Here is a 23283-nt window from a genome sequence, read left to right on the forward strand (position 1 = left end):
TGCTTTTTGGCATCTGACAGCACACAGTAGATGTGGTAGCTCAACTGTAAAATAATTTGGGTCACGTTTTGTTGCAGTAGCATTGCATCCAAATATTCTGTATTCATATGAAGGAATATAGCTTTTTATATTACACTCCATAATTTTAGCATAGGTTTTCAATTATGCTGACAATAATTGTTTTATTAGCACAAACTGAAAAAAAATCAAGTTCAAATGTTGGAGAAAAGGGGAGTATGAATGCAACACTTCAAAATAAAAGAGAAAATTGCCTATAAGTGGACACCAAGAGGGGCAGGTGCCCATCTCTTTTCTCTGGTGACCACTGGAAGGATGTAAAGGAATGGTCTGAGGCTGTGCCATGGGGTGTTAATTTAGATATTAGGAAAGGTTTCTTCACCCCGCTGGGAACTGAAACAGGCTTCCCAGTGAAGTGGTCACAGCACCAAGCCTGACAGAGTTCAAAAAGCATTGGGACAACACTCTCAGGCACATGGTGTGACTTTTGGGCTGTCCTGTGCAGGGCCAGATGTTGACTTCGATGATATTTGCAGGTCACTTCCAACTCAGGATATTCTATGATTCTATAACTATTTCCTCCTGGAGGAAAAAAGGAAACAAGGAAATTTTTTTTAGATTTCTTTAACAGAAATGTAAGGTCTAGTGACCTATGATTTCTTAAAAAATCTTTTTAGTCTGACAGTTCTAAACTAAATTTCTGCCTCATGATGACTTAGGAAGCTGAACTTGATGACCCATGTGTTCTGTTTCAAGTCTGTGTGTCTACTACAACATATCCAAAGGTCCCAAGGGAATTGTTTGTGCCACACATCTACCATAAAACACTGAAAGGGAGGGGGGTGTGTTTTTCCTGAGATACTGAGCAAACAACTTTCCTGATCCCTGACTGCCCTTTGGAGCAGGGCTGCCCGCACTGTTTGTAATAGGCTCAGTACTGCATTATGTTGTGCTTACTGGGGGACTGACCAGCTGCACACTGTCTAATACAATTATTCTGTCAAATCCTATTACTATTAGTGTAGTTTACATGAGGAAATATTTTTTTCAGATATAATTACAGTGATTCAGAGAAAAAAAATCAAATATCTAAAAATCGAAAATCCATACTATCAGATTTCTAAGATTACACAAATATTTTGGAAAAACACAAGTCGAACTGCTGTTTTCCAATAGAAGCCTAGGCTATAGCTTTGGGTCCTTGTGAGATGCTAATAGCACACATCAATATCCCTGAGGTAAAAACATAGTTCAGACTAGTTTCACCATGTGGAAATTCACAGAGGTCAAAACCTAAATCCTCTGTCTTGAGTTTGGCCTTGCAGTATGCACACATCAGCAAAACCAATTGCATTATCCTCACTGCATTCTCAGGGAGACACAGGCCACCATTTTTAGCAGTAAAAATTATAGCTAGCCAAGGGCTAAAAGACAGACAGCTAATTAGCAATACCCTCCAATAACTTTCTTCAAAAGTTTAATACTCATTTTACATAATGCCTCTCCATCTAGCCCTTGGATAGGACAATAAATGTTGCCCATCAAAGAACATTCTTTCTTTCTAGCTAAATTGTCTTTTTCTAAAACCAATATTCATTCCTTCATCTTTCTTTGTAATAAAACATTATTCCACGAGCAGATATACATTATGTCCTAAATTTTTTCAGACTCATATTAATGCATTTAATTTACATCAGGCAGACTCAGGTGAAAAGCTCCCCTGAGGATTAACACTTTGGTTTTTTTCCAGATTAACTGTCAGTTGTACTGTAGCAATCAAAGCAGGAAAACCCTTCATTCTCAAGACCTAAATATTTCACCTTAATAACAACACAAATTAGAGGACTTCTTGGCATGCTAAATCAATTCTTGAATCTTAATTTTCACAGTGCCTGTCTGTAACTATCCCTGCTACTTCAAGTTGACAAGACCTGGACAATTTGCTCTATATTCCATTTTCCTATTGTTATTTCCCAGGTATCAATGTGAAAGATTTATACTCCTTATGACTGCTGAAAAGTGGGTATTTTTCCATTATGAAGCAGGGATTTTGACAACTGTATATGTTCCATTCATACACTCTTTTGGCCAGATAACTGTCTTGACATCTGAAATGTTCTCACTGTTAGAGGAGTTACTTTTTCCACTCACAAGCTAATCTTGGCAAACTCATCCCCTGCCTCTTTGATCAGACCCATGGTTGTTTAAGTAGAGGTTGTTGAGATCGACGATTTACTGACTATACAGAGAAGTGTCTTCAACTACCATAAAGCTATACCATACCAGGCTAATTGTTTTGCTTCTACTACCACATTATATTTATTACAGACATTAGCAGCAAGCGGAAAGAAAGGAAAGTAAATCCAGTACTGAATTAAACAGAGTAATTATTAAGTGAAAACATAAAACAAGACTACAGCTAACAGAAAAATCAAATTTAACATGAAAACCATTCACTTATAAAATTGTTCTGGTATTTAACAACTATTAGCTCCCAAAAGAAAGGTGTGAAATAAATAGCAGTCCAAATTTTATAGACAAGGGACTTTGATGTAATTAAAACTTTATCGAATAGCATTGTTTCCACCAAGCCCCCACAGGACACTACAGGTAAATATATTTCTTGTTGGCATAATGAAACACTGAGACTGTATTTTAGCAAGTCACGTCATGTGTGAGCTTATATAAAAACCTTTCCAGTGCTACCATGATTAGCATACTTCACTGACATTTCACTGAGGTGTGAGATTTAGTGACTCCTATACCTAAAAATTTCTTTACAAAGGAAGGTTCTCTATTGTCCTTTCTTTTGCAACACACTTGTGACATATTTTTTTCAACTTATAAGTATTTTCAACAAAAATATTCTTTTTCAATTCTATTGAGAATTATTTCAGCATGCTAACTTTTCTTATGCCTCCTATCCATGTTGTCTAAGCTATGATTTCATCTATGTTTATTTCTTTCTTTTTGGGGACACAGCAGACTAGACACAGTGCAACAAATATTCCTACCAGAAAGTATCTTAAGAAGGAGCATATGCCTCCAATATTGTGAAAATACAAGACTGAGTGCTCTTTATGTTCCAAAGACAATAACATTGTATTTCTGCAAATCTGTCTGAAAATTGTGTCTTTTTTTTTTTTTTTTTTTTTTTTTTTTTTTTTTTTTTTTGCAAATAAAAATTAGCTTCTCATGTAAACACTGCTTTTGAGCAGTTGTCCAAATTCTTACTTATGACTCCTGAAGTTGATCACTGTACTTTGCAGTGACTAAAATACAAACCATACAATAGAGCACTCTCATCTGTTAAGTCCCAATGACATCAAAATAGTAGTTTATAGTTCCATGAAGAGCAGCACTCCATGATTTTGACTTCTGCCCTGTGCTTTCAATAAGCACGTAAAACAACCTGAACAGCAAAGTCCCCTGCCTCCACAAGCAATGCCTGAAGAGGGAGGCTGCTGTCTCTGTTTAGCTGTGGAGTGAGAAAAGAGCTGTTGACCCCTGGTTCTGCCTTCAAGCCTCCCCATGGCTCTAACAAGCCTGCCAGGCCTCTGTGTGCCTGTGGCCATCCTGGGAAGCTTCCTCCCATTCCTCTGTCTTTCAAATAACTACACCCACCCTGTGAAGAATAGTGAGGGCTTGAGATCAGGTCTTTAATAAAGGCCAATTCCCAGTGACATCTAGCATAGCTTGATTCAGGTATTTTCTCTGACAACCAGGTTACTTTAATTTCTGTTTAAATTTACAAATAACCTTCCTCTTTCTATTACAGAATATGCTGACGTATTTCACAATTTTTATCCCATTCCTCCTAAAAAACTCTGAGGAAAATTCATGGTGGCAAGGACTGCAGGCTGTGCATCCTTCTGCAAATCTCTTTTCGGTCACTGGGATGGCCCTTACCATGTGCATCCATCCATATACATCATGATGTGATTTGGTTATTGCAGTTCAGGCACTTGAGCTTCTCATCTGCTACATGCCCTCTTCAATACCATTGGGATGCAGCAGGAGCCACTGGCAAAACAAGTTTTATTAACTTTCTTAGATTTTCCTGTACAATTCAAAAGGGATTTGAGCTGTATTTCTAGGTTTCTTCCCAAGTCATTGAAGCTGAGTGACTAATTTAAGATACGAGCATAACATAATGCATACCTGCCTAAGTTGTTCACAATTTCAAACTTAGTATCTTGGATTTACTAAGCAGTTAGTAAATGCTCTTGTTTGGTTTTTAGCTGGTGGCTGTTGTCTTATTTTTATTTTCTTGGGAGGAGAGAGGGGGTATTTTTATTTGCCACTATTGTGCTTCTCTCTCCTGGATTTCAGGTGACACATCAATACATCTGATCAAACAATCTTGTTAGTTGAGAAACAGCTTATGAAAATAAACATAATTGTTGTTGCAGTCAAATATGGCTTTTCTCTGTATTTCCTTTTCTTGTTAGGTAGGGACAAAAGGAAATTTCAAACTCCTTGCTGATGCACACATAACATCTCTTCTTGTGGATTTTGAACAAAAGGTAGAAGTCTTAAGTTGCTTCAGTTCTGTAATACATTTCTGCCCTGCATACCCACTGTTAAAAAGCATTTTATCAGTGGTACAAATTCAGATTTTCATTCATCATAGGAATTCAATACAATTGTCATGACCTTCTTCAAATAAAGTTCATGACTACAGCAATGAATTTGCTGCTCAGTATTAAATGCTATTTCAGTGTGCTTAGAATTAGATATAAATACTTGCCCATGATTTGCACGAATAGCTAACAAATTTTTTTAAAGAATACTTCTAAAGAAAATCTTTTTTTTTAAAACAAAACCCAGAAACCATCAAGCCCTTTTATTCTTTTTCCTCTGTATTGACCCAAGTTACAGTGTTGCGACATTCATTAAATTTGACATGATTTGTAACAAAGCTTTCACTATACAAGACAGATAGAAACAAAGCTGTCTTTAACAATGAATCACAATTGCAAACTTCATGATTCACCCAAGTATCTCTTTTGCCAAGAAGGACGACACGTGATAAAAAAGCTGAAGAATTGAAGTGTAAACAGTAAAGCTGTGATATAAAGCAAGGCATGCATATGCTCTAGTTACTCCCAGACTCCTAAGATCAAACACCAAACCAGTATTTTTTAATAATTTCTAACTTTTAGTTTTCTCATCAGATTTAATTATCTTTCTAACTAAAATATTAACAGTAGCAGACTATTTTGTTCAAAATAAACTGCTAATGAATGCATGGTCAGATGTGCATTTTTCCCTGGTGTACATTCCTATACTTTCTCATTTAACACATTTGCTGATTATCTATGTGTTACAGTGTTTGTACATGGGCAATCAGATCAGAAATAGGACAAGCTGATAGCAATGGCAACATCCACTTGCACTGAAAAAGAGGAACTCAGAACTCTTCCCACATAGAAGAATAGAATTGCTCTACTGAGTATCAACCAAAACAAAAAGGCAATGCATGGGAAACCAAATGGCAGAGATTACTTCTATAAGAATATTGCTTTGCTTTGTCATCAAAAGCAAATTGCCACAAACAGATGGATGAATGTGTGATTTCTGCATTCATGAGCACCAGAAACTTGAAAGAGAAAGCTTTCTCAGTTGGAAAAGAAATGCTGGTATGTCAACAACTTTCACATTATGGTCAATATTTGTACAGAATTCACCAATAAACAATTAAATATACTGATCAAAATATCTGTATTACAGTAGCAATCATAAATGCAGCACCAGAATGTTGTACCAAATGGATTTTCATATTTCACCATTTTTTAATTTTGGGGTGGTTAAAAGTAGTTGCACAGTAGTAGCTCAGTATTTTCTGTATCTACATCACAAAAGAAACATTAACAAAATTATTTATAGATTTAGATTACAGATTTTTTAGTGACATTATTATTATGCAGAGTTTTCCACAGCCTGTAGGAATTTTATTTAGGAGCAACCAAGTGTGCAGGAGAGAGCCAAGAATTAACAGGGAGAGGAGATAAAACCTCTTCTGGAGTCCTTCTTCAGGAACTGGTAAAATCTTTCTACTACTGTCCAGGGCAGAGCTCAATCAGGTAGATGTTTGCATTCAGGTCAGCCTCCCTCCAGTGAGAACCTTGCATGAAATCAGCTCTTGTGCAGAGGGCCAAACAAAATAATGTCTATCACTAACAATTCCCACATGGCTATTTTGATGGCAGAATTTGAAAGGTAAGAGGGGATAGGGAATCTGCTGATGCCCTGTGTAGGAGATAAATTATATTACCAAATAAAACACACTATTCATGTTCAAAATGCAATTTTCCAGGGTGTGAAGTAAAAAAAACCACTTTAGCTGATAATCTCTAGAATTAGAGATGTGCGTCTTCCAAAGTGAAATTTACTTTTGTGCAAAAAACCAACTTGTATTTCCAAGTCATATTCATTGTAAAGGGAAAACATTTTACTTGTGTCAGTCTAAGGAAAAGTTGTACAACTGTGTTTATCTCCCACAGAATATCAGTTGATATAACTGAGTACAAAAGTAAAAGATATGCTCAACACATTGTGAGGTATTATAACACTGAGATGTGATACATAATAGATCTGAGTTGGACACTTACATTTTATGCTAATTTACATCACTTACATAAATGCAAAAAAAATATTGGGCAAAATCCTCTCTGTCTTTAATGCCTTTAATTTTCGCCTCTGCAACAGCCTAAACAATATTTAGATTCATATTTTGATATCTGGACTGAAGTACAAATAAACTTTCATTTTCCAACTTGAATAATTTGCTCTGTGAATTCTACAATGGAATTTTTACATGGGACGCACCTGACAAAAAGCAGTAACAAACAAAGATCTTCCTTTCTAATAATGGATCTCAGAAACATTCGCATAATTCTATCAAAAACACCAGCTTCCTTCAGGCTTAGCTGCTCTAGGGGTTCCTAATTAAGGATTACTCATCCTACCACTTGACCACATTACACTAGAGAGCTACTTCCATTTTATCTGCTTGTGGGAACAAGATTACTGCTTGAATACATCATCTTTCACAAGATCGAACTCTATGTGGTACCAAAGGGAAATTCTGCCAGTCTGTTTTAACAGATATGAAAACTACATGGCCATTAATTTCAAAATCATGCATTATTCTATATATGTGTGCCCTGTACATGTTTGGAATTACACTTAAGAAAATAAAAAAGGAACTCTCATGACACAAAAGAGTAATAAAATCCAATCTCCATACACTATTATTAACTATCTTTCTTTATTAACTGACTTTGAGACAAAGTCAAGAGATTTAGGTACTGCCATGCAAGCACAGAAGACATCTAATTGCTACCATCAGATAGTAAAAAGACATCAAAATCAGAAATCTTATTTTCTCAGTGTGTAATCTGAATGTATCCTCCAGAGCTGCTAGAAATAGATTCCATTGTGATAGACTTTTGAAATAATTACCACAGCCAGAAGTCTTTTGTATTAGCAGGCAATGCCTTAAGGTTTCATTTTGTGGTAAGCTCTAAATTGATCTCCTGTGACACTTTCTAAGTAAGTGGTAGGAGCTACTAGCTTAAGATTTACTCCATAACTTTTAAGTATACCATGACCTCCTTTAACAGTGCAAGGAAGTTAATGACCTGAACATTTCACTTCTGCAGTTAGCAATGTCCTTCCTCGGCAATGGCACAATCTGCTGAGCCAATAGTGCTTTAACAAATAGAAGTTTGCACTCAGGAACAACAAAGGAGAAAAACCTTCCTGGAATTCAAGGTTGACCAGTAGTTCAAAGCAATTCAATTACTGTAACACAGTAAATAGGAACTGTGTTTATTTTCCTATTGAATGTATTTAATGCACCTAAAAAGCTCTTATCCTGGCTATATTTAACAGAGTCACACATACAGAATTCTTATAAAGCCACAAAATTCTCTATGAAGACAGGTGAACAGCAAAGCTGGATTTGGATGTAAAAATTATTTGATATTTAATAGAAATGGTGCAAAAATACCTCGATCATTGGGCTCAAAGGGTCAATGGTTTAGAAGCCTTAACCAGCAGCTGGTTAAGATTGTTTCACCTCAGTGGTTAATTCCAGGCACAGCTCTGTTTAGTCTCTTTAACGACCTGTACAGGAAGCATGCTCAGCAAGTTGGAGGACAATGGCTGTTTGAGCAGTCAGTACCTACCTGGAAGGACTGCCATTCAAAGGACCTTGACAGCCTGGAGAAATGGGCTGGCACTGAACTTTAACAGTGTAAATGCAAAGTCATGCATCTCTCATGCTCCCATTGTTCTTTGTAACTACCTTAATTTGAGAATATAGAGTAGAAATAGCTAGAATGTTCTCAGAGATATGCAGTGAAAGGATAGGGGGGTCACACACACAAATTACATCAGGGAGCAAGTTCCAGAGGAGGCTGTAGGATCTCCACATTGGCAGAGACTACAAACATACTGAGACATGGCCCAGAGCACTTTCAGTGTTTTCCTTTGCTGGTGCACATAAAGATAGATTAAATGAATGTTAGGTTACAAGGACTAAAATGTGAGGCATTTCCCAGACCAGTGCATCTACAGGTTTCTGAGGAATAAATGACAGAAACAAAGGGTCTAACCTCTTGCTTGTAGCCCAGGTCCACAAGTCTCCTGTGCTCCTGGACTGTCTTGGCGCACGTACCACGGTACCAGCTGGCACCTGCGCCATTTGTGTGTCTTCCACCTGAAATGAGAGGAGAAGCAATCCATCTAAACCTCGTAGCCATCAAACCTCAGGCAGTACAAGTGCTAGACAGTGTTATAAATCACCATAAGCTGTTGCTTGTTTTTACTAACTGGTCCCAGGCAATTCACAAAAGAACCAGTAACTGTATCATAAACTTATCTCCATTCTGTTAAGTTTTTTCTTCTTTTAGGATGAGGCCACTAAGAACACATGGAAGAAACGAGGAAGCAAAGGTAGAAAGAAAAAAGGAGAAATAAGAAACAGAAAGGAAAGGTAGCTGCAGAAAAGCATTGGGATGGTGGGCTTGAGTGATTGCAAGGGTGCCTCAGGAAATTCCTGGGATCTTGGGTGGCTGAGTAGCAACACCTTACAAATGTGGGGCCAGCCAAGAAAACCAACACAATGGGTCCACCATACCAAAAATAAAACACAAAGAAAAAGAACTTGCAAAAAGCCGTCAATAACAATAATATCATTATTACTATGAAACTTTGTAAAAGTTCCCTGCTAGTGCTGCAGAGTACCCCAGCCCTCGAATATAACAAATCCAGGCAAGTCTGTTTGTTGTCACAACTCTAAAATAATCCACAGTTGTCCACAGCTCCAGCCATCAGCAGTTTGCATGTTTTAAACTATTTCAATGGTTTTGCACCTCGAGTTTCATTGCAACCTGCCTCTATGGGACAGCAACTAACTAAGGCACGAGCCAGCTGAGTGTGTGAGTCCATCTGTCGCAGCATGTGTGCAGGTCAGAAAGATGCTAAAGGAAATATATGGAACATGTGTTTAGTATTAGTTCGTGTCATGAAATAAAATGACCTCATCTACCACTCTCTAGCAACTCTTCTTTCTTATACTCAGCACATCATCATGCAGCTCAGATACTGAAGATATTAAAGAGACGAGGAGCAACCAGCATTTCAAAAGATAAGACTCTAACTCTCATTTTGACAATAGAAAGTTCTTGAGTTCCATTTGTCTGGTGTTCAGAGGACTGATTTTGGTAGCTTCCAAATGCCCTTTTCAATCTTTTCATATCTTTTAGTTGCCTAGAGTGTTATCTCCTAATGAATTTGCAATGATAGTTCCTATGAGATGGTGAAAGCAACACATTTCCTTAATTTCAATTTCTTTTCATTAAACTAAGCTTAAATTCTGTTTGCACCTCTGCAAAAGACAGTAGTTTCATGGGAATTATTATTCATAAAACAAAAAGAAATATGTTTTATTGTCAAGTAAATCTAACTATGGCATCAGAATTTTCTAAACTTTGACTCCATCAACAAGATCTTATTGCATGTCTAGACCTTCCCACGCACTCATTTAGATGTTACAGAACTACCCAAATATTTCCTTAAGCAAAAATAGTTCCACCTTCTGGAATAGTCCTCAACATTCTGTGGTGAAGATCAGGGCAATAAAGAGGACACAGGGCATATGGGGGATATCTTCAGCTCTGGACTGTCTCAGGGCTTATAGGGACAGAAAAATGAAGGATATGGTAGGTTGAACAGTGTGGAACCAGAAATCAGCTCTCCTAAACACATAAGCTTGAAGTTCAGCACTTTGGATATTTCAGAGAGATTTGCTTTACATGTTTAGAATATCAAAACAGTTTCTAGGAAAAATTTATTCTGGAAAGTAATTTTTAGTCATTGCAATGTTCTTGCCAAGGAACTGGAACAAAATGAACCAATGATTCCCTATAGGCCAAACTGAGTCTACATATCTCTTATGAAACCTTGATTCAGATGTGTATCCTATTTTTCTAAATAGTACATGTTAGAAAAACAACTAGGGCTAAGAAATGGAATTCAGCAAGCTCTAGAGGTAGTACAAGTTTAAATATGATGTCTGAGCTGTTTCTGGTTGATTGTCTCACATACCTGTAGCTATGACAGACAGGAGAAGCTTCACATTCCCTTTCCTCAAACAAAGAGTCTGGGCACTCCCGACCACCATTGGCAGGGAGCTGGATGATGACTCGGTGACGGGACTGCTTCCTTACTGTGTCACCCCCTGCAAAGAGTAGAATAGCTGGTTTCTACTGCTCTACTTAGGGTTGAAAATAATTTGGGTGAAAACAAGGTTTTTGAACCAACTGCCATAATATTGACACGCTATTTTGCCCATAAGCAGAAAAATTAAGCCTAATAGAAAAAACACTTCAATTTCAGCTCAAGGCCAGAAAGCAGAACTAAACAGAAGGCAATACCGGCAATACTGAACAAATGAAAATACAGCTGAAATTAATAAACAATTCAAGAGAACAAAAATTAAACCAGCTCAGTTTGCTGCTATGCTTTACAGTTTGAAGGTGTAATCTTGCCTTTATCATTTGCATTTAAAACCAGAGACAGAAATTCCACTCTAGAATTCCTTTACAGTTTGCAGTTTTTAATTATTATGTCCATCCATTATTAGTGATAAACAGTAAATAGTTTCTGTAGGAATTTTGATTTCAGTCATCTTCAGGTATCGGTTCTTCAGGTAGAAAATTAAGAGAAAAGGTACAGATCTGTATTAGTTCCACAGCCATGCCTATGTTAGGCAAAAATCTTGGAGGGTTTTTATTTTTTTCACGGAGAGCAGTAGAGCGGACATTTGGCTGACTGGGCTGATATCAGCTTTGGGTGGGTTATTACAGCAGCTGCAGCTTGTCTGATCACAGACGTGTGCTGGACCACGGCCAAGCCATTGTAATTAGGAGTGAGCAGTAGGAGAATCCCGGCGGTGGCTCTCCACCACCTGGCCACTCTTCAGCACAGAGGAAACCCTTCACTCCCGAGTCAAACAGCTCCAGGAGATGCCAGGAGCTGGCACAGGGGCAAGACAGACGTGCAGCCCAGCAAAGCTACTGACCTGCTTGCTGGCACAAATGGGTAAACCCCGTGAAATAAAAATTGTTTTTGTAGTATAAAGAGAGTTTGACTCACTGAATAGACAAAACACCTGTAGTTCACAAACTGTTTTATAGAAGCCTGCACAATAGTTCATGGTAAATATTTATGAAGATATGCTCATTGCATCAAGAACTTTCTTAAAACCCACAGAAATGGGAACAGAAAAGGATGGCATTTTGCCCAATATGATCTCCTCCAACAAAAATATTTCAGAAAGAAGAATATTGCTCTAAATAACACATATATAATAGCTAATATCTATTTCATAGACTTAGATTTTATGGATTCAATTCCCTGTTCTTTTTCAAAGGTTATGAATTTAGTCCTCCTAAACCCTTTTTTCATTTGTTAGAATGCATTAAACACTGATAGGAATTACTGTAAAATGCCTTTATGTTTGTGTCCTTTATCAAGCATAAAAAATTGGCCATGACAGCCCAAGTCTGTATGTTTCTTGTAACTAAATCTTTTACATTCTGACAATGTGGTAGCTGTGAACAATCATCATGTCCCACACAGAGATTAGCACCCTGTGGAACAGGGACTATTACAGAGACTATCTGTAATAATATATATTAGAAAAAAGCCTCATATTAAGCTCAAGAAGAGAAAAAAAAAAACAAACATAAAATGCGGCTAATATTAAGCCTGTCATTACACTAACTTCATGTGTGATTACAATGTAATAAAAATTCAGGGTAGACCTGCACTGTTTTAAAGAGATTTTCCAAGTGTATTAAAATGGTGTTGGATTTTATGTTTAATTCAGGCCATTCACATCACTGTAAAGTCTGTTGATTTTTATTAACTCTCCTTCAATTTTCCTTGGAGTAGAAGCAGCCAGAAAAAAATTATATACAACAGAATATCTACTTAGTTATATACTTATCTTCTTGGATATAAAGACTTAGGTTTTCCTGATGAGCAAACAGCATCAACTTAGGTATTTGCAAACCCCAAAACTGTCCATTTTATAATGTGACTATTAAAATAAAAATATTTTATGAGTATTGATGTTGAGATGTCAAGCTGATGATAAAAGCTATGTGTCTACCCTGTAAGTAGTTATCTCTTTATCGGTGTAAGATGGAAATGGGAGTTTGTAACATTAGGCAAAATGTGGGAAAAAATCCAAACAGATGCATATAGAAAATGGATAGAAATAACTATTCTTTTCAGCAAAAACTCTATGTCCAAAATTACCTTCTTGACATGAAGAAGGACACGCTGTCCAGTCACTGAATGGAGTGACAATACAATCCTTCCTACAGGGAAGTAGACAAGGTCTCACAGTTTCAGGTCGAAGGCTTTCAGGGCATCTAACAAAAAAATTACAAAGAAGCATTATCAAATAAACCATCACTCTGCAATGAAGTAGTGAATCATGTGAGATACTGAATGCCTGCAGGCACATGAGGACAGTGCTTGTTGCCCAGAATTCACCAGGATGGAGCACAGATATAAAAACTAGTAGCAATTAAATACATGTGGTGAAAGCAAACCATATGTGCTGTATATTGCACCTCAGGATTTAAATCATCATCCCTCACTCACCATGCTAGACTATGTATTTTTAGGGTTATTTTCAAGCTTTCACATTATTATGAAGAAAAGCCATCTCATTAAGCTTAGTAAAGTACATTTTCAGGTCTCATCACTTTATCATAAATATAAACTATGGAAGGAGGCATATATAAAATAAATAACACTGCTAACCCAGGAACAAATAGGTATAAGCTGACTGTGATTATGAGAGAAACTAAAAAAGGATTTTAAACTGCCAGATCAATGAGACTGAGAAAGACTGTCAGAAAAGGCAGAAAACCTTACTGGTTTTAGGAAGAGGCTTGATCAGCATATAAAAAGGATTATTGGACTGCCACATATGGGACTCATTACCCAGGTCATTTTCCCCATTCTGTGGGGATTCATCAAGGAAAGTCTTTTTTCATCAAGGAAAAACAACTCTCTATGCCACAATACTTGCTTTAGAATGGCACAATAACTCTTGCAGAAGTAATGAAAATATTTAAATAATTTCAAAATTACTACTATTCTAAAAACATACAGACTGTGGACTGTCTGAAGAATATGCAAAGATGTAAGAAAAACATCACATCCATATTTGGGAGCTTTTGGATCATTACAGAAAAACATTACTATGACTAGGTTTTCCTCTTTTCCGTGCTGGACAACTGGGAATAGGGAGGTGGGAGAGGCAAGTCTAATGGTAAATCAAGAAAATCTAGTCTTCATGGTCAGCAGAGAAGTATGCCTGTGCAATGGGAGGAGGGCAAAAACTGATTTGCAGCTTTACAGAAACATACTCTTCAACAATAATACCTGCTTGTGCATGCTTTCCATCAGTTGTCTCTGCATTTTCCTGTCAATTCACATATTCTTCTCAGTATATGATAAATTACAATGAACCAGCACCACTTCCTTGGTGCCCTCTTAAAATGGGATCCCTGCCCTTGCTCTCTTCTCCACTCCCACCAATGTGAAAAAACATGAAATAATATAGCTATAGCAACACAAATCTCTATGACTTCTCCATAAGTTCTCTCTACAATTTTAAGTCAACTTGTGCCTTGGTTCTATGCGATTCATAAAATCAGATTCTATATACAAGATATAGATATGATCAGATACACTTTAAAAACCCTTCTGCTACCAATCACATATATTAATGATGTTATCAGAAATTTTCTTTAAGGTTAAAATAAAAAATGTTTCTGAAAAACATTGGCTTACTAATGTCTTTCATTGCATTGGCTTTTCCCTTTAAAAACAGGAGAAATGATAAGCGTACAAAACAGTCTGAAATATACACATTCACCATTTCACTGAGGGCTTCATCTTTCAGGAGCACTAAACACTACAATTCCTCTTCAGATACTTAGGCAAGACAATTAGTTCAATTAGAACACCATTTCTATGCTTTATATTGTTTGTATTTACTATATATGGCTTAAAACAAAGTATTGATTTTTTTTTGCAGTCCTTACTCAAGGTCAAATTAAACAGAAAAGATACATGCTGGAGTCTGTAACTTGTGAGGCAGATAAGGCCAATAATATTGATTGTATCATACCACAGTAATCCTTTTTATTAAGGGGAGTTTAAAACAAGGTTCCTATTTACATTTTCATGTTAAATGTCTGGGTCTTTATAAACGATTCAGTGATTTTGATGTGGCAATTTGAAGGACCAAGCAAGACCTTTTTACATTTCACATGATTCATTTATGAAAGAATAAAACAGTCCTCCTCTCAGAATTCAACATCAAATCAAAGGTAGAGGCATTTACAGTAAATTTAAAAAAGGATGATAAATCATTAGAGGTTTGCGGGTTTTTTTATGTAAATGTACCAAACAAAAGATAATGGTATCATGACTAAATAGAACAGCAACTTAATACAGATACACAACAATTTAGATTACTGAATGTGCAGACATTACTCCCCATATTTCCATTTAAAGTAAATTAGGCTTAAATCTACTGCAGAATGGAACAACAAATGACAGGCATCAAGCAAATATTTAGCATGAAAATAGCTCCCTCATGAACTTTCTAAATGACCTTTGCTATCAGTTCTTAGAGTTTTGGATTTGTTCTAAGTGGGATATATTTACAGACTGCCAATCCCCACAAAGATATTATCAAATGCATTTTACTCGCAGCTAATCTGTATTTAACCCTGGTCACACATTAAACTGTAAACCCAAATCATTGGGCCAAAGGAATAACTTTAAAAAACCCACATAAATGGGAAAAAAATCACAATGTTTGTCAAGCTAAAGCTTAAACTAATGTTTCAAATAAATGACATGTCAGTTTCCACTATGCTACAGTTCCTTGGTGTGGTTCTGAGAAAAACTTTACTGTATTTAGATTCATATCACTATTTTTGAGTGGAACTGCACTAATCCATACACTGCACTGTTTGTTTGGAGGCAACACAAGGATCCTGGAAATGGTGCTGCTCTGCATGTCACACACATACTCCATTTTATTGTGACTCAACCTGATGGTGGCAAGGAGCCAACTGAGTTTACTCAGCTGTCAGCAGAATCACCACTGTAAATACTACCCTTTAAAATACTACAACCACTGTAAATACTATTCATTTCTCATCCATCGTGTGAAAGGTATTATCTGGTCTTCCTGTTGTGCCAGTTTTGTATTTTTAGAAGATGATATGTTCCCTTGTGAGAACACAAAAAAATATGGTCTTTTTGCCTTTGCAAGTAGCCATTGGTAAAAAAAATACAAAGCAGTAAAATCCAAACATAATTACAGCAGCAAGATATTTTTAAAGATCTTTACTTTTTTGGGCCTACTTGTCCCACGTTGACTCTCACACAGATGACCTTTCTTGTCTGCATCCCCACGGAACAGGTGGCCTCCCCATTCCAGTTGGCAGAGGAGTTGAAAGCAGAGACAGATGTGTCCTCTATGCACTGTCCCCACGGGCCAGTCTGCCAGTGATAGACAGTGCAAGAGTGCTCATTGCAGCTGCGTGTTTCCTGCAGGGCACTACTGTTTGGGCACTGTACTCCTCCTGGAACAATTAAAAGAGGGCAAAAGATCATTCACTGGAAGGAGATTTATTTTTTTTTTTATTTAAAAAAAGCACATACTGGAAACTCACTTTGAAATTTTCTCAGTTATATATTATCAGTTTGATTATATTAAAGAAATTCTGTTCCTTTCTCCTCCTCTTGATATGCCCAATAGCGACTTTGACAAATTTCAGTCAACAAGCCACACAGTGATCATGGACAGTATGTAAGTCCTTACCAAAAGGATAACAACATAATCATAATTTCTATAACACACAAATGTGCTTGGAGTAATCTACAGCCTTATTGTTTAAGTGTTCTCTAGAAGAGACTGCAAGAGATTACATAAGGATGTATGAAAGCTCTAGGCAGAAAAAAAATGGTTAATTATTCTACTTATGCATGTGTAAAGACCACTTTTTATGTCTAATTCACAGGTCATTTAAAAGGATTTTTGGAGCTCTTGTCTAGCTCCCAGTGGATGTTTATCCATGTTGTGAAAACCAAAGAGGATGGCACAGCTAGCAATTTCAGGTCCAGATTAAGATAACAAAGCCTATTGCAGCTTAAGGTTTAAATGCAATCAAGTGTCAATGATTGTGAAGAACAGCTCAGATGATGCTATCTTTGCTGTGTTTGATTTCAGACAGTATGTTCAGTTTATTATATTAAAGCACTTCAAAACTATTTTGGCCTCTCAGTCCTCAAATAGAAACGAAGAGGTCTTTCCTACCAGAGCTGATCCCAGGCTATTCAATGTCCAGCCCTGTGAGCAGACATTATGTCTGCTTAATATCTGTACTAGGCACACAGAATCTGGGTTTAAGGTTCTGGAACAATGGGACTCCTATCTCCAACTGATGGAAAGGCAGCAAAAAATCTAAGCAACATTTTAGCCTCTCCTAAAAGACAAGAAAAGTAAGAAAGATAATTGAAAGAGAAGCTTTTTATTAGTTAATGCTGATGATCCATATGACTTTTCTCTAAAAACAAAACTAAAATGCATGCTCACACCAAATGCATGTTGTAGAGTATATTATTCTTTTTATCTCAGCACTGAAGTTCAGGTTGGCAGCCTGAAGCTGGCTCTACAGCTATGCAGGAGGGAAGGAGTTTTAAGCACTCATTGCTGAAATTGGACAAAAAAAGTAAATGTAATCAAAGAAACAATGGATGCCTCAAATGATCCAACACAAGAAAGTCAAGTAACCAGTATAAAAGTATTTTATACCCTAAGTTGTTCTGTATGGTCTAGATCTGCAGCAAACATGAGAAAAGGTTCATTCTAATGAAAACACAAGATAAAATCATTATTCTCAATTTATTTCTCTAGGAATACTTTTAATTTCTAGCTTTTTTCTAAAAATGTTGATTTAACCATGCAACAGCAAACATCGTAACAGTTGAGATGTCATGCCACAGACTAGCTAATCTTAAATTTTGAAAAGGGGGATTAGAAAAACCTACAAATATGTGAATCTAATTAAAGGATAACTTGATTTTTTTTCTGGTTCAGAATAGATGCAACTCAAGTCTATCAGAATTGCTTAAAATATACGTCAATGTGCAGAGCATAAAAACAACATGCCACTCGTGTTCTCTTAAAAAAGGAAATTTTTTAAAAAAGTAAAATAAAATTATGGTTATGTAATAAGTTTGATAAAGTTTTGTAATCATCATTCTTCAAGAAAAAAATCAGCTAACATCAGCAGATAGGAATATAAGCAAATAAATTAGGAAAGTGAGTGTATTTTGAAGACGAAATAATTATGAAGTCACAAATTATTTGTCATGAAAGAGAAAATTGATCCATGTGAGGAGTCTAGAATTGTTTCTCCATTAAAAGGGTTAAATAAGGAAAAGTTAAGAGATATAGGGAAGGTTAATTAATTAATTATTTTCATCTGATATTAGCTCAAGATAAAGCACAAGGGAAATATTCAATGAAATCCAAAAATTAAAGGAGGTGTGTGTGTGAAAAAATATTTTCCCAGAATTTAACAACACAGGCACCAGTTCCTAAGACATTTGAGAAAAGAGTGACAACTTAGGTTCAGTTTCAGCAGCTATGCAAGAATATGTATTCAGGGGAAAAATGAGATTGACATTGACTTGTAAATGAAAAACATTGGGGTATGAATGTCTGCAGCTCAGTGGGAATCCAGTTCTGTTCAAATTAAACTAGGAGTTTAAAAAAACTCTCAAAGACTGAAAAAAATGTGGAAATAATACTATTAAAATAAAAATCAATGGTCCATTCTTTCCAAGAAAATAGCATTCTCTTGTACTTCCTCAAATTTAACTAGGTACAGAAAATGCAAAAGGGGTTGGAAAACTGACAGTTAGAGATGACCTTTACAACATCTCTGTAGGGGTAACAACTTTATGAAGATATCCCCAGTAGAAGATAGGTTTGACAGGAACAAAAAAATAATGAGTATCACAGAAAAAAAATAAAATAGACATTTGAATTCATCAGAATATAGGGAAAAGGGACATGCAATAATAAACATATCCTTTAATAATGCATGATCAAATGACAATAAATAACTGCTTGGCAGTAGTAAAAATCATAATTTCAAGGATAAAAAAACCCAAGCTGGAACTGAAACATATAGCATTGGTTTGGATTTTTAAGCAAAGTAGACTTGGAAGTGAAAAACTGGCATTTCAGAGGGACTTGCATATTGCTTATAAAATAGCTGACAGAATTGTCATACACTTAGATTGCTATTCTGCCTGATTTGGAGCTGCTAATGGGTACAACACCTTGCTGTAGGATGTTCAGTGATTAGATTTTACAAATCTTTTTTTTTTTATGGCATTGACTTGATAACTTTCAAATTTCAAAACACTAAACATTTTTTAAAGCATTTAGAATCATTTTAATTTATCCTTTTGATATCATGTGCTTTTGCAAATGCATACAGTTTTATAAATATATTTCAAAACAGCTGGAATAATCTTGAAGTTTGAGAAAACAGATGTGACTGAAATGTCCCTTGTATTGTAGTGAGTGCAATGAGTGTTACTCCTTTTTTCTTTGCTGTAGGGATGAGGCAGGCACTTCTCAAGGCAGCTGCACTTCCTGCAGACACATCCAGAACCAAGACTGTTCCTGTTCTGCAAACATTGATGCTCCCTCCCCTGGTTTACATCAGTTACACAAACCAAGCAGACCTGTCCAAAATACACAACAGGTCAGGATGCAGGGTGGACCCATGGCAAATGTGAGGTCTGTCCTCAAGTCTTTTCCAGGATAGAATATGAACCCCTGAACCCTCAGTACAGTCAGCAATCTGAGTTGATGAGCAAAAGAAGCACAGAAACATACCTGCCCTGGCTCACCTTTCTCACACAGGTGTCAAGTCACTTAGTAATTCTTGCCTGAAAATTCAAGTTGCACAGTTCTAAAATAAAGTGAATTTTTTCATATTCCTGTTTCATGAAAAACCTCATGTTCTCCAAAACTTATTCTTTTGTGAATGAGCAATTTGCTGCTGAAACAATTACTCAATTCTTTGCTTTCAGATTTAATTACCAAGCCCTGTTATGTCAAGCCAGGAAAATACAAAAATTAAAAACAAACTCAGTAAGTGTAGGAAGAGTAAATACATTAAAAAAGTCTAAACATAACTTCTTGTTTGCAACTATGAAGTCAAACTGTACTGGAATTTAACAGGAATAAAATTTTAAAGCATATAAACAATAGTTTCTAAGTATTGAGAAGAAACTCCTTTGATCCAGCTATTTCTTACATATTCAATAAATCAGTCTTGCAGACAGATGAAAGGGAAGATCTGCTGGTCTGTCAAACAGAATATTTGATGAGCTGGACAACTGATATTCTATACCATCTAACTGTGATGTTTAGCACTCTGTGTCATATGGTCATGCAAAATAGTCCTTCTGGCATTACACTTTGCTAATCTATGAGCACATAACACCCATACTATAGCACTGCCACACATATGCATCCCTGCCCTAAAAGAAGACTTAAAAAAACCTTTCCCTGCCCTCTCATTTTAATAAATTAAGCTTTTAAGTCAGATTATTTTACTCTTTGCATTCAACTTTTGGTTTTTTGGTTTTGGTTTGTGGTTTTTTGAGGAGGTGGGGTGTTAAATCTTTAATTTTCCAAAACTGGTTTTACTGACAAAACTTAGGATGTATCTACAACTTTAGTGTTATGTAGTATTGCACCAATTTGCCAGTGTCACTCTACGGAAGTGTATAATCAATACAGAATCAATCTATATATATTACTTACTGAAAATCTAAGATTAATTTAGGACTTTTTAGTCTCAGGTCCAGCAGTAATGTGAAACAGTCTTAGTGCACACTACTAATAATATAACTTTTATTGTAAGCAGGGAATAAAAAAAAAGAACAGAAATATTAAACAGAATATAAACCAAAAGTAGACACGCCCTGCATTCAAGAGATAGGCTGAGCTGTGCATGACACCTTACTAGATTTATGCAGAACAGCTATATGATGTACCAGGTAACATCACTATGTCCTTTGCTGTCATTTTATATTTTCAGACACTGACTTTTCCGAGCTTCTTACTGTAGCATGAAGATATATTTGACAGTGATATAAATGAGCTAACACTATAGGCAGTCTCACAGACAGGCAAATTTATAAATTGCTTTGCCTTTCAAACCTTCAAGCTGAGGACAATGATCCCAGAAAAAATATCAAAAATGGTTATTGTGACACTCATTTCCACATGGAGTCATCTCACAAAGCACAGTAAGTCTTTATCTTGTGAAGAGACTCTTTTCTCTCCACTGAATGCAAGTAAATAAGCCCACCCCAGATGTGCATGACCACACCGCGCTTGAGGCTCTGCAGCGTGTGTGGTTTGACCTCACCAAAAGGGTCCTGTTTGGAATGAAGAAATGATGATGAGAGGGTTTACAACTGAGGTCAGCTCCTGGCTCAAGTAGATCACAGTGTGGTGCAGGAGGGGCAGTCGGTATCCCAGAGCTCATTAGAAAACTGTCACTGTTGTAATTTACATATAGCTTATATTTTTCCTGTGAACCTATTCTTTACACTGAGGAACACTTACAATAATACTGAATTATTCCTATTCTAAGTCATTAAAAAAATAAAAATTGTTAGATTGTGGCTGTTTCTTGGTGACCAGTCATGTTAACTTGATGGTTCCTTCAAACCAATTCAGCAGCAGAGATAAGCAGAGGTAATAAGAGGGGGAAAAACCATTCGTAAGTGTGAAATGACATCGCTCTATTACAGACAGTTATATGCCAATATTAACAAGAAAAAAGGCAGAACATAGTGGTTTTTAGTCCAGAGGAGAGAAACTGAACCATCACAGACAACACTTGAAATACTTGAGAAAAAGCCATCCGAGTGCCAGATTTAAAAAATCCATTTCACATGTATCTATAGATCCTCAAAAATTCTGGAGGGGGGAGGGGGTGGTGTGTGTGTGTGTTCATGTTTAAGTACCCAAATGAGCAAGAATTAAATGTATCAAATACTTTGATGGTCTGCAGTATTCATTGTGTGTGTAATGCCTGCAATGCTTTGATCTTTCTAGGCTTGTGGACTGAATGACTAGCAGGAGGATGTGTGTGATCAAGGACTCACACATGGACTCCTTATGTCATCTTAGAATACAAATTCAGCCTTATTTATGGACTTACAACAGTCTTACATATTTTTTCTTTAATGAATATCCAGTCTTGATATATAATAGGAATAGTATATATTTATGTACAGTATATTTGTCCTATTGTGTTTTGAGTAAAAACTCATGGCAACATGACACAGAAATTACTATGGAATAGCTTACCTAGCCTGGTCTATACCAACAGCTCAAGAACAGGTTCAAAATCCAAAAGAAAACTTGTGTGACTGTTCACCTGAACAGAACTGATAGATGCTTTCAGAACTCACCTTTAATGTGAAAATGGAAATATTTGTCTTACATTTATGGGACTTGGAACTTTTAGTTATACATGATGCTTATAGAGCTTTCATCTACAGTTCTGTGCATTTTTTCTAAGTTCTATTTAGAACTGAGAACCATATGTTTTCCAAAAAATGTTCATGTGAAGCTTCCTTTTATATCAGTGGAATACAGATGTTCAAATATGGGAATATATTCTGTGCTTCTAGAACAAGAAATTAACTCCCAGCACCCAGTATTTTATGTTTTGGTAACATAGCTGATCTCAGTCATGGAATTCTGGAGGTAAAAAGTCATTCAGTTATTTGTCACAGAACAAACAACTAGGAGGCACAACAGGAGCATAATAGGAGGAGAAAGATGACAATAACTCTAATTCAACTGAAGCATAAAAAATAAAAGTTAAACTGATACATTTTTTAATATAATACAAGAAAACGTGAAAAGTACCTTCCAGATAGAGTTGTAAAAATACCCTAAGTCTTAGAAGGTTCTTTCATTTATTTATTTATTTTCATTCTCTAGAGTTTTTACAGAGTGCAAAGGAGCACAGTACTGAAGAGATCTGATCAAGGTGTGAGTGCAGTCCTGGGTAAGTTGGGTATACCTATCAGCTTGTATCCTTTAAAAAAGCACAGAATAACCTCATCTGAAACAGTGGGAAAGAAGCCAGGATTTGAGCAAAACTGAAGCACTACAACACTCAGGTGACAACTTAGCTTTCTCAGCCTTTAAGGATTTCTTCCCTACAGCCTGCAGTTTGAGATCTGTCTGTCTTTGTGATCACTCTCTGCTGATTCTGATCACTGCACAACAAACATTAATAAAATTTTACATACCCAAAATCCAGGTGATGCTGAACAGCTTTGCTGCATCTGCAGCCTTGTAAATTAACCTAGGTTGTATTAACGATAAAGGCAGAATATGGAGTATTTTTTTAAGATTAAGTATAAGAAAGTGGAATTTTTTTTTCAGTAATTCAGGTTTTGACTTCTGTGACATGCTTGTCTCCAGTAAAATTACAAAATTATATAGAAAATCTATTGTCTTGACCTACATGGACAAGCAAGAAGCACAGAATATATGTTTATTTTAATTATATGGCTCTGTGTTTCTCC

At 36.3% G+C, this 23283-nt stretch overlaps 1 protein-coding gene across 1 annotated transcript in view; it reads right to left on the reverse strand.

Moving 5' to 3' along the window:
* Positions 1–23283, reverse strand: part of THSD7A (thrombospondin type 1 domain containing 7A) — a 282091-nt gene that overhangs the window by 47610 nt on the left and 211198 nt on the right. The window contains exons 10-13 of the mRNA XM_083855180.1: positions 15983–16217; positions 12856–12971; positions 10636–10768; positions 8643–8746 (exon numbers count right to left, since the gene is read on the reverse strand). Coding sequence (XP_083711306.1) covers positions 8643–8746; positions 10636–10768; positions 12856–12971; positions 15983–16217 — 588 coding nt within the window. The remainder of the gene's footprint in view (positions 1–8642; positions 8747–10635; positions 10769–12855; positions 12972–15982; positions 16218–23283) is intronic.

Source organism: Zosterops lateralis, assembly GCF_965231275.1.
Source record: "Zosterops lateralis genome assembly, chromosome: 1".
Taxonomy (NCBI): domain Eukaryota; kingdom Metazoa; phylum Chordata; class Aves; order Passeriformes; family Zosteropidae; genus Zosterops; species Zosterops lateralis.